At 47.7% G+C, this 19,734-nt stretch overlaps 1 protein-coding gene across 1 annotated transcript; it reads right to left on the reverse strand.

The window, feature by feature from the left end:
• Window positions 1-7,798: 7,798 nt before the first annotated feature.
• LOC309836991 (leukocyte immunoglobulin-like receptor subfamily B member 3) lies at window positions 7,799-14,013 on the reverse strand (the record flags this gene model as incomplete). The annotated part of the gene is made up of 12 exons (XM_082677250.1): window positions 7,799-8,509; window positions 8,587-8,751; window positions 9,529-9,581; window positions 9,806-9,843; window positions 9,929-9,971; window positions 10,309-10,416; window positions 11,124-11,174; window positions 11,782-12,084; window positions 12,347-12,643; window positions 12,868-13,170; window positions 13,318-13,602; window positions 13,785-14,013. The coding sequence occupies 12 exons, from the start codon at window positions 14,011-14,013 to the stop codon at window positions 8,366-8,368; spliced, it is 2,019 nt and encodes a 672-aa protein (XP_082533376.1). The 3' UTR covers window positions 7,799-8,365.
• Between the last annotated feature and the right edge of the window lie 5,721 nt (window positions 14,014-19,734).

Here is a 19,734-nt window from a genome sequence, read left to right on the forward strand (position 1 = left end):
CAATATCGAGGAAATGTTCCACAATGAAGGTTAGAGAGACCAGAAATGGAAATTCAAGATACTTGGGGAATAGAATGAGGAGGGCCCACGTCATATCTATTGTAAGTGTCAGAAGGAAAGGTCGTGACGTATAACAACGGCCAAAGAAATGAAGAATTGAACATTTTTCAGAGATGAGGAGAGGCCAATTAAGTGCTAGGACGCCTGTATTTAAAAGTGACATCTGGGGTTCACGATGGCGGAGCAGAAAGACGTGCTCTCTCTCTCTCTTGCAAGAGCACCTGAATGACAACTAACTGCTGAACAGTCATCGACAGGAAGACACTGGAACTCACCAAAAAAGATACCTCACGTGCAAAGACAAAGGAGAAGCCGCAATGAGACGGTAGGAGGGGCGCTATCACAATAAAATCAAATCCCATAACTGCTGGGTGGGTGACTCACAAACTGGAGAACACTCATACCACATAAGTCCACCCACTGGAGTGAAGGTTCTGAACCGCATGTCAGGCTTCCCAACCTGGGGGTCCAGCAACGAGAGGAGGAATTTCTAGAGAATCAGACTTTGAAGGCTAGTGGGATTTGATTGCAGGACTTCAGCAGGACTGGGGGAAAGAGACTCCACTCTTGGAGGGCACACACAAAGTAGTGTGCACGTCAGGACCCAGGGGAAGGAGCAGTGACCGCATAGGAGACTGAACCAGACCTACCTGCTAGTCTTGGAGGGTCTCCTGCAGAGGAAGGGGGTGGCTGTGGCTCACTGTGAGGACAAGGACACTGGCAGCAGAAGTTCTGGGAAGTACTCCTTGGCGTGAGCCCTCCCAGAGTCTGCCATTAGCCCCACCCAAGAGCCCAGGGAAGGCTCCAGTGTTGGGTCGCCTCAGGCCAAACAACCAACAGGGAGGGAACTCAGCCCCACCCATCAGCAGACAAGCAGATGAAAATTTTACTGAGCTCTGCCCACCAGAGCAACACCCAGCTCTACCCACCACCAGTCCCTCCCATCAGGAAACTTGCACAAGCCTCTTAGATAGCCTCATCCACCACCAGAGGGCAGACAGCAGAAGCAAGAAGAACTACAGTCCTGCAGCCTGTGGAACAAAAACCACATTCACAGAAAGATAGACAAGATGAAAAGGCAGAGGGCTACGTAGCAGGTGAAGGAGCAAGATAAAACCCCAGAAAAACAACTAAATGATGTGTAGATAGGCAACCTTCCAGAAAAAGAATTCAGAATAATGATAGTGAAGATGATCCAGGACCTCAGAAGAAGAATGGAGGCAAAGGTCGAGAAGATGCAAGAAAGGTTTAACAAAGACCTAGAAGAATTAAAGAACAAACAAACAGAGGTGAACAATACAATAACTGAAATGAAAATTACACTAGAAGGAATCAATAGCAGAATAACTGAGTCAGAAGAACGGATAAGTGACCTGGAAGACAGAATGGTGGAATTCACTGCTGTGGAAGAGAATAAAGAAAAAAGAATGAAAAGAAATGAAGACAGCCTAAGAGACCTCTGGGACAGCATTAAACGCAATAACATTTGCATTGTAAGGGTCCCAAAAAAAGAAGAGAGAGAGAGAAAGGATCTGAGAAAATATTTGAAGAGATTGTATTTGAAAACCTCCCTAACATAGGAAAGGAAATAGCCACCCACGTCCAGGAAGCACAGAGAGTCCCAGGTAGGATAAACCCAAGGAGAAAAACGCCAAGACACGAGTAATCAAATTGACAAAAATTAAAGATGAAGAAAAAATATTGAAAGCAACAAGGGAAAAACAACATACAAGGGAATTCCCGTAAGGTTAACAGCTGATTTTTCAGCAGAAACTCTACAAGCCAGAAGGGAGTGGCATGACATATTTGAAATGATGAAAGGGAAGAACCTACAACCAAGATTACTCTACCCAGCAAGGATCTCATTCAGATTCGACGGAGAAATCAAAACCTTTACAGACAAGCAAACGCTAAGAGAATTCAGCACCACAAAACCAGCTCTACAACAAATGCTACAGGAGCTTCTCTAAGTGAGAAACACTACAGAAGAACAGGACCTACAAAAACAAACCCAGAACAATTAAGAACATGGGAATAGGAACATACGTATCAATAATTACCTTAAACATGAATGGATTAAATGCTCCAACCAAAAGACACAGGTTTGCTGAATGGATACAAAAACAAGACCCATATATAGGCTGTCTACAAGAGACCCAATTCAGACCTAGGGACACATACAGACTGAAAGTGAGGGGATAGAAAAAGATATTCCATGAAAATTAGAAATCAAAAGAAAGCTGGAGTAGCAATACTCATATCAGATAAAATAGAGTTTAAAATAAAGAATGTTACAAGAGAAAAGGAAGGACATAATGATCAAGGGATCAATCCAAGAAGAAGATATAACAATTATAAATATATATGCACCCAACATAGGAGCACCTCAATACATAAGGCAACTATCAGCTATAAAAGAGGAAATTGACAGTAACACAATAATAATGGGGGACTTTAACACCTCACTTACACCAATGGACAGATCATCCAAACAGAAAATTAATAAGGAAACACAAGCTTTAGATGACACAATAGACCAGAGAGATTTAATTGATATTTATAGGACATTCCACCCCAAAACAGCAGATTACACTTTCTTTTCAAGTGTGCACGGAACACTATCCAGGGTAGATCACATCTTAGGTCACAAATCAAGCCTCAGTAAATTTAAAAAAATTGAAATTGTATGAAGCATGTTTTCTGACCACAACACTATGAGATTAGAAATCAGTTACAGGGAAAAAAAAATGTAAAAACCACAAACACATGGAGGCTAAACAGTATATTACTAAATAACCAAGAGATCATGGAAGAAATAAAAGAGGAAATCAAAAAAAATACCTAGAGACAAATGACAACGAAAACACGATGACCCGAAACCTATGGGATGCAGCAAAAGCAGTTCTAAGAAGGAAGTTTATAGCAATATAAGCCTACCTCAAGAAACAGGAAACATCTCAAATAAACAATCTAACCTTACACCTAAAGGAACTAGAGAAAGAAGAAAAAACAAAGCCCAAAGTTAGCAGAAGGAAAGAAATCATAATGATCAGAGCAGAAATAAAGGAAATAGAAACAAAGAAAATAATAGCAAAGATCAATAAAACTAAAAGCTGGTTCTTTGAGAAGATAAACAAAATTGATAAACCAGTAGCCAGACTCATCAAGAAAAAGAGGAAGAGGACTCAGATCAGTAAAATTAGAAATAAAAAGGAGAAGTTACAAAAGACACTGCAGAAATACAAAGCATCCTAAGAGACTACTACAAGCAACTCTGTGAATAAAATGAACAACCTGGAAGAAATGGACAAATTCTTAGAAAGGTATAACCTTCCAAGAGTGAACCAGGAAGAAATAGAAAATATGAACAGACCAATGACAAGTAATGAAATTGAAACTCTGATGAAAATTTTCCAACAAACAAAAGTCCAGGACCAGATGGCTTCACAGGTGAATTCTATCAAACATTTACAGAAGAGCTAACACCCATCCTTCTCAAACTCTTCCAAAAAATTGCAGAGGAAGGAACACCCCCAAACTCATTGTATGAGGCCATCATCACCCTGATACAAAAACCAGACAAAGATATTACAAAAAAAGAAAATTACAGACCAATTTCACTGATGAATATAGATGCAAAAATCCTCAACAAAATACTAGCAAACAGAATCCAACAACACATTAAAAGGATCATACACCATGATCAAGTGGGCTTTATCCCAGGGATGCAAGGATTCTTCAATATATGCAAATCAATGTGATACACCATATTAACAAATTGAAGAATAAAAACCATATGATCATCTCAATAAATTCAGAAAAAGCTTTTGACAAAATTCATCACCGATTTATGATAAAAACTCTCCAGAAAGTGGGCATAGAGGGAACCTACCTCAACATAATATAGGCCATATATGACAAACCCACAGCAAACATCATTCTCAATGTTGAAAAACAAAGTATTTCCTCTAAGATCAGGAACGAGACAAGGTTGTCCACTCTTGCCGCTTTTATTCAACATAGTTTTGGAAGGCCTAGCCACGGCAATCAGAGAAGAAAAAGAAATAAAAGGAATACAAATTGGAAAAGAAGAAGTAAAACTGTCACTGTTTGCAGATGACATGAGAGAATACAAACATAGAGAATCCTAAAGATGCCACCAGGAAACCACTTAGAGCTAATCAACGAATTTGGTAAAGTTGCAGGATACAAAATTAATGCACAGAAATCTCTTGCATTCCTATAAACTAATGATGAAAAAGCTGAAAGAGAAATTAAGGAAACACTCCCATTTACCATTGCAACAAAAAGAATAAAATACCTAGGAATAAACCTACCTAGGAAGACAAAAGACCTGTATGCAGAAAACTATAAGACACTGATGAAAGAAATTAAAGATGATACCAACAGATGGAGAGATATACCATGTTCTTGGATTGGAAGAATCAATATTGTGAAAATGACTATACTACCCAAAGCAATCTACAGATTCAGTGCAATCTCTATCAAATTACCAATGGCTATTTTTACAGAACTGGAACAAAACTTAAAATTTTTATGGAACCACAAAGGACCCCAGATAGCCAAAGCAGTCTTGAGGGTAAAAAATGGAGCTGGAGGAATCAGACTCCCTGACCTCAGACTATACTACAAAGCTATAGTAATCAAGACAGTATGGCACTGGCAGAATAACAGAAATATAGGTCAATGGAACAGGATAGAAAGCCCAGAGATAAACCCACACACCTATGGTCAACTAATCTATGACAAAGGAGGCCAGGATATACAATGGAGAAAAGACAGTCTCTTCAATAAGTGGTGCTGGGAAAATTGGACAGCTACATGTAAAAGAATGAAATTAGAACACTCCCTAACACCATACACAAAAATAAACTCAAAATGTATTAGAGACCTAAATGTAAGACTGGACACTATAAAACTCTCAGAGGAAAACATAGGAAGAATACTCTTTGACATAAACCACAGCAAGATCTTTTTTGATCCACCTCCTAGAGTAATGGAAATAAAAACAAAAATAAATGGGACCTAATGAAACTTCAAAGCTTTTGCACAGCAAAGGAAACTACAAAAATGATGAAAAGACAACCCTCAGAATGGGAGAAAATATTTGCAAACGAATCCACAGACAAAGGATTATCTCCAAAATATATAAACAGCTGATGCAGCTCAATATGAAAAAAACAACCCAATCCAAAAATAGGCAGAAGACCTAAATAGACATTTCTCCAAAGAAGACATACACATGGCCAAGAAGCACATGAAAAGCTGCTCAACATCACTAATTATTAGAGAAATGCAAATCAAAACTACAATGAGGTATCACCTCACACCAGTTAGAATGGGCATCATCAGAAAATCAACAAACAACAAATGCTGGAGAGGGTGTGGAGAAAAGGGAACGTTCTTGCACTGTTGGTGGGAATGTAAATTGATACAGCCACTATGGAGAAAAGTATGGAGGTTCCTTAAAAAACTAAAAATAGAATTACCATATGACCCAGCAATCCCACTACTGGGCATATACCCAGAGAAAACCATAATTCAAAAAGACACATGCACCCCAATGTTCATTGCAGCACTATTTACAATAGGCAGGTCATGGAAGCAACCTAAATGCCCATCGACAGACGAATGGATAAAGAAGATGTGGTACATATATACAATGGAATATTACTCAGGCATAAAAAGAAATGAAATTGGGTCATTTGTAGAGATGTGGATGGATCCAGAGACTGTCATACAGAGTGAAGTAAGTCAGAAAGAGAAAAACAAATATCGTATATTAACACATCTATGTGGAACTTAGAAAAATGGTACAGATGAACCGGTTTGCAGGGCAGAAATTAAGACACAGATGTAGAGAACAAACCTATGGACACCAAGGGGGGAAAGTGGCGGGTGGTGGTGGTGGTGGTGGTGTGATGAATTGGGAGATTGGGATTGACATATATACACTAATATGTATTAAATGGATAACTAATAAGAACCTACTGTATAAAAAAATAAAATAAAATTCAAAAAAAGAAAAACAGCCCAAATATATTATCTTACGGCTCTTGGAAGTCAGCAGTATACAGTCAGGTCACTGGTATAAAGTCAGGGAACAGGGAGACACTCATTTACTTCATCTCCATCCAGAACCGGAAGTCTCGAAGGCGGTTGAATTCTATATATTGACCTTGTATGCAGCGATGCAGGAAAACTTTTTAATTAGAGTAGAAGATCTTTACATTATTTTGGATTTTCTGCGAACACAGCTGTGCAGTCTCTTAGTAATACAATATTATTCTTACCCACTTCAGAGCTTCTCGCCTTGTTTTGTTTCACTTACTTGCTTGGTGCCTCCAGGGCCCTGGTGAATACAAGTGGTCATACGGAACATACTTGGATCATTGCCAGTCGTAGACGAAAGGACCTCAGGTTCTCACGTGTACAAGTGACGTCTAGTGTTGTTAAACATGCCCTCATCAACGAAAGGGAATTCCCTTCTATTTCTGATGCGTTTTTATTTTCACCAGGAATTGTTGGTATATTTTATCAAAGGCTTTGTCTGCATCTGTTAAGGTGATTATTTTTTATTTGTTCTGTTAAGGTATTGCATTATGTGATAGATTTTAAGCTACTCTAGCCTTCAAAATAAAACATCCCACAGTATGGTCATGAAGTAATGTCCTTTTTATATATCACTAAATCTTATTTGTGTACACTTTGTTTAGGGATTTCCATCTAAGCTCATGTGAGAGATCTTCCTGTGACTTCCCCATGTATAATTCCCTTGTCAGGTTTTGGTATAAATATTGTCCTGATCTGATGTGTTGAGGTATGTTTCTTCTTTTTCTGTTCTCGGGAAATGTTTGTGCAGTTTTGGGGTGTGTGTGTGCGTGTGTGTGTGTCTTTCACGAGTACATAAGTGCTCGGAAGAAATCACCAGTGAAGCCGCCTGAACTGCACACTTATACGTCGGACAATGATGACCGTCACAGCATTTGTCTGCATCCCATCACACAGTCGCCATTTCTTTTTTTGGTGAGAACATTTGAGATCTGCTCTCTTCAAAACACTCAAGAGGGGCTTCCCTGGTGGCGCAGTAGTTGAGAGTCTACCTGCCGATGCAGGGGACACGGGTTCATGCCCCGGTCCGAGAAGATCCCACATGCCGCGGAGCGGCTGGGCCCGTGAGCCGTGGCCGCTGAGCCTGCGCGTCCGGAGCCTGTGCTCTGCAACGGGAGAGGCCACAACAGTGAGAGGCCCGCATACCGAAGGAAAAAAAAAAAACACTCAAGAATGGGATACAGTGTGATTAGCTGTAACCACCATGCTGTATATTAGATCCCCAGAACTTATTCATCTTATAACTGGAAGCTTGTGCCCTTTGACCAATATCTTCCCATTTCCCCCTCGCTCCAACCCCTGGAACCAGCATTCTACTATTTCTTTCATTTTGACTTTGTTAGATTCTATATAGTTCAGTCGTGGGTAAGTTTTGATTAGAGTCAATGTATAAGGTGATAGATTTTCCACTTATTTTGTCCATTTAGTAAATTGTACACGTGAAGATTTCCATTCCATCTACATTTTCTGTATGTTGGCGTCAAATTTCTCATAATGTTCTGTTACTATCTTTATAACATCTGTAGGATTTGTAGTGCTGTCTGCAATCCCTTTCATGCTATTAGAAGTATGAGCCTTCTCTCTTTTTCCCTCGGCTGTGGTGGCTAGGATTCATGAATGTTTTCAAGAATGAGTTTATTTTTTGCCTTAATTGATTTTCTCTACTTTTTGGTTGTCTTCATTATTAGCTACCCTTGTCATTATTATTCCCACCTTCTGCCTTCATTTGAAATAATTTGCTATTTTAATCCTAAACTCTTGGTGTGATATGTTAGGTCATCGATTTTTTTAAAGGCTTTTCTAATTCATTCATGATTCTTAATTTTCTCAATTCATAGGTTTGATGTGTATTATTTACATGATCATTCGTTGAAAACATTTTCCCACTTCTGTTTTGTTTTTTTTTTGTTTTGTTTTGATTTTGGTTTTCAGTTCACACATTGATTTTTGAGAAGTCTGTTGCATTATTTCCCAAATGTAAGGATATTAGTTATCTTTGAGGGTAGAATCAGGTGACTGCCCAAGGGCCCCAGGGGCTCCTGGTGGTCTGTGTTGGGAGTCCAGGCTGTCTGATGGTCATTAGGCGGTGTCCACTGCGGGCAGGCAGCTCCTGTGCCTTCCGGGGTCCGTGCAGTCTGCGTCCCCGGAGCGTGGGGTCTGGGTCCTTCGTGGGCTAGCGGACGGCGAGAGCAGCATACACGCTGGGCTCTTCTGGGGGCTCCCCTGACTGGGGGGCAGGGGTTGCAGTCTCCCGTCTGAAGGTCGAGTGGTTCAGCTGGGCATAGGTCACATCCTGGGGGGCTTCAGATGCGGCGGCCTGCGGTGGGGGAGAGGGAGGGAGGGTGTGTGGTTGGGGTGGGGGAAGCCTGGGGGCCCGGACAGGATGGGACCCACCTGACCGTCCCTCTGCTCGTCCTCTTCCGCTTGTCTGTCCTTTGTGTCCAGCAATCTCCCCGACAGGGAGGAAGGAGAGGTGGCCACCCCCCGCCTTAGTCTTGATCTTGAGTGGTTCACCTGGGCGTATGTCCCCTCCTGGGGGTCTGCATCCTGCCTGTTCTGCTGGAGGGAGAGAGTAGGACAGAAAGGGGACTTTCTGGATCCACTGTGATCTCCTTCCGTCAGCTTTCCACTGTGTTGGCAGAGTGATGCTTTAAAACCTTAGGTCAGGTCACTTTCCTGATGGAACCTCCGGGGACCTCCTAACACCTTGGAGCCTCTGGATTCTTTCTACTGTTCTGATTTCAGTATTAACACGTTATCTCCCTTGCACATTTGGCTCCAGCCGCACGGCCATCTTCCTGCAAAAGCACGTCCCTGCCTCAGGACCTTTGCACTTGCTGCCCCCCCAATGCACTCTGTCACCTTCTCTTGCTTTACTTTCCTTATCGGGACCTTCCATTCTAGGACGCTACCTGCTTCTTTACATATAGTCTTCTCACCCACCAGGTGAGCTCCCTGCTGCACCTGCAGCACCTACAGGGAGCCGGGGGGATGCGCTCTCCTTGTGCACCACTTTTGGGTGAATGAAGGAAGGGGGGCCTGGGGACTTTTGGGTGATTCACTTATTCACAAATCCTCTTGAGACGTGGGGCTTCTCTGCAACGCCAGAAGGTCAGACAGAGGACGGGGAGCAGGAAAGGGGACCCCGAAGGAGGGGCCATGAGGTCACAAGGAAGCAGGAGGGGTGGATCACAGCTGGACGACCCAGGAAGCGCGGAAGGAGACGTCAGTGTGGAACACTGCTGGAGCTGGGATGTGAGGACAGAGATGTGTCCATTGGACTGAGTTTGGCAACAAGAAGGTCTCTGGTGGCCTGGACAGGAGCAGGGGTCTCACCGGATGGTCCAGCTGCACCCCGTCCTCAGGCTGTGTGTCCTTCACGGCAGCATCTGCTGGGGCGGAACAGGGTGTGTATCGCTTGGTGGGATCCCCTGAGATCCCTCAGAGCTGGAGCCCCCGCAGTGCATCCAGAAGGGGCCACTGAGACCCAGGGGTGAGGGGAAGTGTGGGGTTTCAGTCCGCACCCCCTGAGCCCACCCCTTCCCAGCCTTCCCCTCCCCCACACAGGTGCCTCCAGAACCCTGTGTCCCCCACCCCGTCCTCTTCTGCTCACAGAGGGCCTGGTCCTGGGCGGCGGCGGCCGGGCAGGAGCTGGGGAGGAGGCGGGCGTGTTAGGGGGAGAATGAGGGGGAGCTGTGGGCGGGGCGGGCCTGGGGGTCTTCGGGGCGGGAGTTACCTGCTCTGCAGGCCTGTGTCCTTGGGCTCTGGGTCTGCAGCCCCTGCGGGAGGGTGGAAATCAGCCTCACCCTGGGCTGGGGCAGATGACAGAGGCTCGGCCCTGGGACTCTTACGACCCCCGCCCCTCACACGGGATTCAGGAGGAAAGAAGGAGACCTGAACTCATACTTGCGTACATGTTTCAACACTTCATGAGATTGAAAAGGAGGAAAATACCTTAAATTATACATGTCAGCTGACAGTACGTGTTTTCTTTCTAGATTTTTGAGTTTCAGACTCTGGACAATCTTTTTCTAAGCTGACCTTGCCCATCTCTTAGGTTTCCCTTCGGCTGGTGCCCTAAGCCCACCACCTCCAGTCACCCCGTTCCCTACTCACCCGACTTCCTGCGTCTGCTCTGACTCCAGTGTCGGACGAGGAGGACGAGGGGCAGCAGGACGAAGGCCACCGAGACCCCAATCAGGACGTTCAGGTACCATTTGAGACCTGGGGCACCAGTGACGTCATGCATGAGCCCAAGATGCCATTTAATTGAGCGCCTACTGTGTGCAGGCTCGTGCTGGGGTCTGTGCATTCATCTCCTCTAACCCACCCCACCCATTTTACAGATGAGGAAACTGAGGCACAGAGAGGGAATTCACCAACCCCAGTGACCCAGTCTGGAGGTGGCAGAGCTGGGATTGGAACCCAGGGCTGTGGGCTCCCCGAGCTGTCCTCCTGCCGCGCCCCACCCAAGGTGGACACCAGCTTTGTGCTCTGGGGGCTTCTCATCTGCAGGGGGTCCTGTCCGAGGGTCTCATCTGGAGCCGAGGGTCCTTCCTTGTTACCCTGCCCTCCCCCACCACAGCAGGGACTGGGGGAGGGGCCGGCTGTGTGCGGTGGACTCTTCATCTTTCCCTCCCCCTCCCCGTACAATGCCACCACCACTGCGGCACTGGGGACAGGCCCCCATACAGTCACATCCTCAGGGGCCTCCCTGTGAGGCCTCCTCTCCTGGGGGGTCAGAGCCAGAAGTCAGAACTGAAGGAAATCTAAGCTCCGGGCCACGATTCTCTGCCTTTACACTTGGAGAAACTGAGGCCCAGGCAGGGGAAGGGGGTCCAAGTCAGCGTCTCCAGAGGTGCGTGAACCAAGGCCATAACCGAGCCCTGCCCCCCTGGGCCCAACACCATGTCCCACAGACCCTCACTCACCCGTCTGCGGGCCTGGCTCCGTGGGGGGAAGGGCCCCAACTTCAGAGCCTCCTGGGGGTCAGGACAGAAGGTGAGGGTCGGGGGCTGCTTCTCCCCACCTCAGCCCACTGCTCCTCCCCCAGGATGGGCCCCGAGGGGTCATTCCCTCTCCATGACCCCCACCCTTCATCCACCAGCCTCAGAGCTCCTGGAGCCCTGGGGTCCTCCTGGCATCTCTGCTTGACCACCAACCTGTCCTTGAGGATCTGAGGGCATTAGATCCTCCCAGAGACCCTGAAACTGCCTTGGGGTGGCCTGTGCTCCCTCTGCAGAGAGGCCTCAGTGACTTCCTAGTTGTTGAACTGGGGCCTGTCGGTGGGGGGCTGGGGCCCCCAGAGGGTCCTGGGAATGAGGACAGGAAGCGGGTGGGGCTGACCCTGGAGTCCCCACCTCATGAAACCTTTCCCTTACACCTGCCCTGTGGTCTCCTCTACAGTCGTCAGGTTCCGGATTCCAGGTGAGGTGAGAAGGTGTGGGAGGGGATGGGAGGGCCTCTGAGGGGCAGATCCCCCTCTGGGTGACCCTCCCTCACAGTCCCCTCACTCAACCCCAGCCCAGAGTGCTCGGGACAGAGCCCTGAGCTGACTGAGTCAGAGAGGACAGGGTCAGCGTCCCTCACCTGAGACCGCGAGCTCCAGGGGGGCACTGGCATGTGACAGCAGGTAGGGGTTACTGCTGAGTGAGCTGTAGCACTTGTAGGTCCCATTGTGGGCTGAGGTCACGGGACTCATGGAGAATTCGGCCTGGAAACGCCCACCTCGGTACTTTGATCTAAGACGCAGTGGGGGCTGGGCTGCCCTCTCCTTGGACAGAAGGAAAGTTTCCTTTGTGCTCCTTGACTGACATAGCAGGGTCACGTTCTCTCCTGAGGCCACCAGGGGGCCCGGCTGCACCGAGAGGGAGGGCGTGTCAGGGAACGACCCTAGAGAGAGGAAGGGGGGTGAGGGGCTGCCCGCCCCCTGGTTCCGAACTGCGACTCAGCAGGGCCTCCCTGAGGCCCCTCATCTCTGTCTGTCTCTGTTTTTTCCGAGTCTCTCCCTCTCCCTGCCCACCCCCGTCTCTCTCTGTCTCCCTCCCTCCCTCCCTGGGGACCCCTCACGCCTGGTCGCAGCATCACCAGCTGGGGCTCCCCCGGCAGGGCCTGTGCAGAGTCTGGGTCCCTGACTGACCCGCTGGCTCCTCACCTGCCACCAGGATGTCCAGGGGGTCACTGGGGGCCGACCACTCGGAGGAGAGGTTGTGTCCACCGTAGCATCTGTACCGGCCCGCGTGGGTGATGGTCACCGGGCCCAGGGGGAAGCCGGCCTGAGAGAGCCCAGCCTGGGGCTGCCAGCCAGGGCGCTGGGGGAGGGCCTGTCTCCCCTCCTGGGACAGAGCGAATCTGTCATAGCTGACGTCAGAGCGACACTGGAGGGTCAGGCTCTGTCCAGAGGCCACGACAGGGCCCTGCAGGGTCAGGAGGGAGGGCTTCCCAGACACACCTGGGGGAAGACCAGCCCTGGGCTGTAGGGGCTGGTTCCTCCCATGAAGCCCCTTCTCCCATCCTGGTCCCCAGTCCTCATTGTCACTCACACTCTGTGTCTCTATCCTGTGCGCCCCGCTCCCCCCTCACCCCACCCTCTCATCTGGGACAATCCTGGGAGAAAAGCATCTAATAATGTCTCGTGCCTCAAAAAGTGTGTGAGGCCGGGGGAGACCTCCTTACCTGGGACCAGGAGCTCCAGGGGGTCACTGGGGTCCGACCACACCTGGGGGGTGTCCCTGTAAAAGCCGTGGCATCTGAACATCCACCTGTGGCTGGGGGTCACGCGACCCACGGGGAGCAGGACTTGGGTCTGCCCATGGGGGCCTCGCTGTGCATCCAGGGTCCAGGAGGACTTGGGTTCTCCTTCCTTAGTCAGAATGAACCCGTCCAGTCCCTCCCATGAGCCACACTGGAGGGTCACGTTCCCTCCCGAGGTCACCACAGGGCTCGGCAGGGCTGAGAGGGTGGGTTTGCTGTGGGCCCCTAGGAGAGAAGGAGGGAGCTTGTGAAATGGTGCTCACACGCCCCTTTCCTCCACCAGGGCTGGGCTGTGAGAGGGACACACGCCTGAGAGCAGACCCCCTTCCTGAGGGCAGAGCCTGAGGCTGGGACCCCCGAGTGTCCTCTCACCTGTCACCACCAGCTCCAGGGGGCCACTGCTCTCTGACCGGCCAGTGGGGCTGCGATAGTAACAGTGATATATCCCTGCATAGTCCTGTGTCATGTATGAGATGGAGAAATTGCCCTTGTTCCCGGGCGCCAGTGAGGGCCGTCTGTCCCAGGGAGGTGAGCTTCCCTCTTTATCCAAACGGAACATCTGGGCCCCCCGGGTCCCCTGACACCAGATGGTCACGGGGCTCCCCCAGGGGATCACAGAGCCTGGCTCAGCCCAGATGGTGGGTTTGGGGAGGGTGCCTGGAAGGACATCAGAGGCTGGGTCACAAGACATCCTCACCCCAGGTTCCCAGCTCTCAGCCCCCAACCTCCCGGACTCCCCCTCCTTCAGCCCAGAGCCGCTGCTCCCCACCCTATTGCCTGGGGGTGGTCCCTTGTCCCCATGATCAGTAGGGAGGTGGGACACCTGGGGACAGACTCACCTGCCTGCACCTGGGTCCTCAGGCCCACACTCAGCCCTGGAAGAGAGACCCCTGTGAGAGGTTCGCCCTGAATCCTGAGCAGCGCCTCTCCTACCCGTGAGCCTCCTGAGTCCTGGGGTCTCCTGACAGAGCAGCCTGGCTGTGGGGAGGGGTCCGTCCCTGGCTGGGGCTTCCCCTCCCCCTCCTCCATCTCACCGAGGCAGAGCAGGGCCGTGAGGCTGAGGGTCATGGCGTCTCGTCCCTGTGGTCCAGGCGGTGCAGATGGAGGAGACCACGGTGCCTTCAGGACGGAGACCCGAGGGTGTGTCCACTGGGAGGCTGGTCCTCCCCGTCAGGGGACTGTCACGTCAGCAGCCCCACAGGAAGGGGAACTGCCCCTCCCCAGGAGCCTGGCTCTCATTCCCATGACAGGCCCGGTGTCTTCCTGAGACGCCCCTTCCATATGAGGGTGACCCAGGCACGTCTTTCCCTCTTAGAGCATCGCCGTTGGGTCTCCTTCGTCCTTAGCCGGTCCATCGGCAGGTCCCTGTGGGGTCCTCACCATGGACAGGGATCACCCAGGCCCTGGCGATGCTTCAGGGAGGTTGCAGGTTCCTGCTGCACCGCAGAGCTCAGATCAGCAGAGACACACGTTTAACATCTGCCCACAGCTCCGTGGAGGTCAGTGTGGCAATGAGCACAGAGGAGAAGTTCGGGGCAATAAGGAAGGAAACATGCCTGCTCCCCTGGCCCCAGAGTGTGGGTTTGCTTTCTGTCTCAGCCCCCTTCAGGGACTTCTCCCTTTTTCTTGAAACAGCGTCCACCCCACCTTCCTGGGAACAAGCCCCTGAGTCGTTCCTGCCTGCTCGGTGGCCCTTGATCCTTGGACAGGGCTCTCCTCCCCGTCCTGTCATCCTGCCTGGAAGCTTAGGGGACCTTGATTTGAGGTAGAGGTCTCCCTTTGAAGGAAAACATCTCTATTTAACTCTGTCCCCACTGCTCTTGTAACCGTGAGGGCAGTGCCCTTTCTGAGCCTGAGTTTCCTCCTCTGCATGTTGTCGCGAGCCCCACTCCTCAGAGTGGCTGTGAGCTCAGTGGTGTCAGGTTCATTGCAGGATCACCGTTGTTAATTTCCAGAGCAGGTGACAACAGCAGTGGGTGGGACATGAGAGGATCCTGGGCTCAGACTCCACCGCAAAGTGGGTGTTTGTGGTGCCCACCTAAGAGCCCTCCTCTGCTCCTAACACTGAGAAATGCTATTTTGAATATTTCTGAAACACGTACCCACAGACACATGCAGAAAAAGAGAAAGAAAGTTCCCCAAATGGAGAGGGAACCAGACCAAAGAAGAGGGAACTAGGCTGAGTGGCCCCCGCTGACCGGGATCATCAAGGGGGTCATAGGGAGGAGGTTCCCACCTGTGTGGACAGAGAGAGGGACCCAGGTCCTCACAGGCAGGGAGGGGTCAGGGCTCCAGGTGGAGGTTGAAGCTGCGGCCCCACTTCCCCGCCTTTCTGGACGGGCACTGGGATAGCTCTGCTCACTGCCCCAAGCCCGTGGTCAGCATTGAGCCACCTCCCCTGTGTGGCGTGAAACAGACTCAGTCCACGATTGTCAGCCCTGGGCGTCCACCCTCGTGAGAGTGTGAGGGTCCCATTGCAACATCCCTGAGGCCACAGCTGTGAGCAGATGCTAAGTCTGAGACGGTGGGCAGCACGGGGCAGAGCAGCTGCAGCAGTCTCCCCTGGTCAGCCTGACTCCCAGGACAGCCCCGGGAGAAGCCTTCTAGGAGAGACCGGGGGTGTGAGGGCAGAGCCTTTAACAGGAATGGACATCACAGTGACCCTAGTAATGATGACAGTGCTACGGACAGCCGTCTGCTGACGAATGGGGGTGTCCTAGGCAAGGAAACAGAATCAGTAGGAAACCAATAAAGAGGTGAAGAAAAATGTAGAACATACTTGATGTGAATATCTTGATTGTATCACAACACAATTAGTGGCTTTGCTGAAATAAAAATATGAAAGAAAGAATCAGTAGGGAAATATGACAGTCGATTTAAATTAAGCGTGTTTAAGTATCTGAAAAATAAAGGGAGGCAACCATATGGATTATTTTATAGAAGAAAGGGCAGTTATTAAGAGCTAGAAAAGGTAGAGATGACAAATCCAGTAGGATGAACACATTAAAAAATGTCACCGCATCAAGGACAAGACAGCTGAGGGACCAGTTATGGAATTGAATACAATATCGAGGAAATGTTCTACAATGAAGCTTAGAGATACCAGAAATGGAAATTCAAGATACTTGGGGAATAGAATGAGGAGGGCCCACGTCATATCTATTGTAAGTGTCAGAAGGAAAGGTCGTGACGTATAACAACGGCCAAAGAAATGAAGAATTGAACATTTTTCAGAGATGAGGACAGGGCAACTAAGTGCTAGGACGCCTGTATTTAAAAGTGACATCTGGGGTTCACGATGGCGGAGCAGAAAGACGTGCTCTCACTCTCTCTTGCAAGAGCACCTGAATCACAACTAACTGCTGAACAGTCATCGACAGGAAGACACTGGAACTCACCAAAAAAGATACCTCACGTGCAAAGACAAAGGAGAAGCTGCAATGAGACGGTAGGAGGGGCGCTATCACAATAATATCAAATCCCATAACTGCTGGGTGGGTGACTCACAAACTGGAGAACACTCATACCACATAAGTCCACCCACTGGAGTGAAGGTTCTGAACCCCATGTCAGGCTTCCCAACCTGGGGGTCCAGCAACGAGAGGAGGAATTTCTAGAGAATCAGACTTTGAAGGCTAGTGGGATTTGATTGCAGGACTTCAGCAGGACTGGGGGAAAGAGACTCCACTCTTGGAGGGCACACACAAAGTAGTGTGCACGTCAGGACCCAGGGGAAGGAGCAGTGACCGCATAGGAGACTGAACCAGACCTACCTGCTAGTGTTGGAGGGTCTCCTGCAGAGGAAGGGGGTGGCTGTGGCTCACTGTGAGGACAAGGACACTGGCAGAAGAAGTTCTGGGAAGTACTCCTTGGCGTGAGCCCTCCCAGAGTCTGCCATTAGCCCCACCCAAGAGCCCAGGGAAGGCTCCAGTGTTGGGTCGCCTCAGGCCAAACAACCAACAGGGAGGGAACTCAGCCCCACCCATCAGCAGACAAGCAGATGAAAATTTTACTGAGCTCTGCCCACCAGAGCAACACCCAGCTCTACCCACCACCAGTCCCTCCCATTAGGAAACTTGCACAAGCCTCTTAGGTAGCCTCATCCACCACCAGAGGGCAGACAGCAGAAGCAAGAAGAACTACAGTCCTGCAGCCTGTGGAACAAAAACCACATTCACAGAAAGATAGACAAGATGAAAAGGCAGAGGGCTACGTAGCAGGTGAAGGAGCAAGATAAAACCCCAGAAAAACAACTAAATGATGTGTAGATAGGCAACCTTCCAGAAAAAGAATTCAGAATAATGATAGTGAAGATGATCCAGGACCTCAGAAGAAGAATGGAGGCAAAGGTCGAGAAGATGCAAGAAAGGTTTAACAAAGACCTAGAAGAATTAAAGAACAAACAAACAGAGGTGAACAATACAATAACTGAAATGAAAATTACACTAGAAGGAATCAATAGCAGAATAACTGAGGCAGAAGAACGGATAAGTGACCTGGAAGACAGAATGGTGGAATTCACTGCTGTGGAAGAGAATAAAGAAAAAAGAATGAAAAGAAATGAAGACAGCCTAAGAGACCTCTGGGACAGCATTAAACGCAGTAACATTTGCATTGTAAGGGTCCCAAAAAAAGAAGAGAGAGAGAGAAAGGATCTGAGAAAATATTTGAAGAGATTGTATTTGAAAACCTCCCTAACATAGGAAAGGAAATAGCCACCCACGTCCAGGAAGCACAGAGAGTCCCAGGTAGGATAAACCCAAGGAGAAAAACGCCAAGACACGAGTAATCAAATTGACAAAAATTAAAGATGAAGAAAAAATATTGAAAGCAACAAGGGAAAAACAACATACAAGGGAATTCCCATAAGGTTAACAGCTGATTTTTCAGCAGAAACTCTACAAGCCAGAAGGGAGTGGCATGACATATTTGAAATGATGAAAGGGAAGAACCTACAACCAAGATTACTCTACCCAGCAAGGATCTCATTCAGATTCGACGGAGAAATCAAAACCTTTACAGACAAGCAAACGCTAAGAGAATTCAGCACCACAAAACCAGCTCTACAACAAATGCTACAGGAGCTTCTCTAAGTGAGAAACACTACAGAAGAACAGGACCTACAAAAACAAACCCAGAACAATTAAGAACATGGGAATAGGAACATACGTATCAATAATTACCTTAAACATGAATGGATTAAATGCTCCAACCAAAAGACACAGGCTTGCTGAATGGATACAAAAACAAGACCCATATATAGGCTGTCTACAAGAGACCCAATTCAGACCTAGGGACACATACAGACTGAAAGTGAGGGGATGGAAAAAGATATTCCATGAAAATTAGAAATCAAAAGAAAGCTGGAGTAGCAATACTCATATCAGATAAAATAGAGTTTAAAATAAAGAATGTTACAAGAGAAAAGGAAGGACATAATGATCAAGGGATCAATCCAAGAAGAAGATATAACAATTATAAATATATATGCACCCAACATAGGAGCACCTCAATACATAAGGCAACTATCAGCTATAAAAGAGGAAATTGACAGTAACACAATAATAATGGGGGACTTTAACACCTCACTTACACCAATGGACAGATCATCCAAACAGAAAATTAATAAGGAAACACAAGCTTTAGATGACACAATAGACCAGAGAGATTTAATTGATATTTATAGGACATTCCACCCGAAAACAGCAGATTACACTTTCTTTTCAAGTGTGCACGGAACACTATCCAGGGTAGATCACATCTTAGGTCACAAGTCAAGCCTCAGTAAATTTAAAAAAATTGAAATCGTATGAAGCATGTTTTCTGACCACAACACTATGAGATTAGAAATCAGTTACAGGGAAAAAAAAATGTAAAAACCACAAACACATGGAGGCTAAACAGTATGTTACTAAATAACCAAGAGATCATGGAAGAAATAAAAGAGGAAATCAAAAAAAATACCTAGAGACAAATGACAACGAAAACACGATGACCCGAAACCTATGGGATGCAGCAAAAGCAGTTCTAAGAAGGAAGTTTATAGCAATATAAGCCTACCTCAAGAAACAGGAAACATCTCAAATAAACAATCTAACCTTACACCTAAAGGAACTAGAGAAAGAAGAAAAAACAAAGCCCAAAGTTAGCAGAAGGAAAGAAATCATAATGATCAGAGCAGAAATAAAGGAAATAGAAACAAAGAAAATAATAGCAAAGATCAATAAAACTAAAAGCTGGTTCTTTGAGAAGATAAACAAAATTGATAAACCAGTAGCCAGACTCATCAAGAAAAAGAGGAAGAGGACTCAGATCAGTAAAATTAGAAATAAAAAGGAGAAGTTACAAAAGACACTGCAGAAATACAATGCATCCTAAGAGACTACTACAGGCAACTCTGTGAATAAAATGAACAACCTGGAAGAAATGGACAAATTCTTAGAAAGGTATAACCTTCCAAGAGTGAACCAGGAAGAAATAGAAAATATGAACAGACCAATGACAAGTAATGAAATTGAAACTCTGATGAAAATTTTCCAACAAACAAAAGTCCAGGACCAGATGGCTTCACAGGTGAATTCTATCAAACATTTACAGAAGAGCTAACACCCATCCTTCTCAAACTCTTCCAAAAAATTGCAGAGGAAGGAACACCCCCAAACTCATTGTATGAGGCCATCATCACCCTGATACAAAAACCAGACAAAGATATTACAAAAAAAGAAAATTACAGACCAATTTCACTGATGAATATAGATGCAAAAATCCTCAACAAAATACTAGCAAACA

The sequence above is a fragment of the Grampus griseus genome, assembly GCF_964374135.1.
Source record: "Grampus griseus genome assembly, chromosome: 19".
In the NCBI taxonomy this organism is placed as follows: Eukaryota; Metazoa; Chordata; class Mammalia; order Artiodactyla; family Delphinidae; genus Grampus; species Grampus griseus.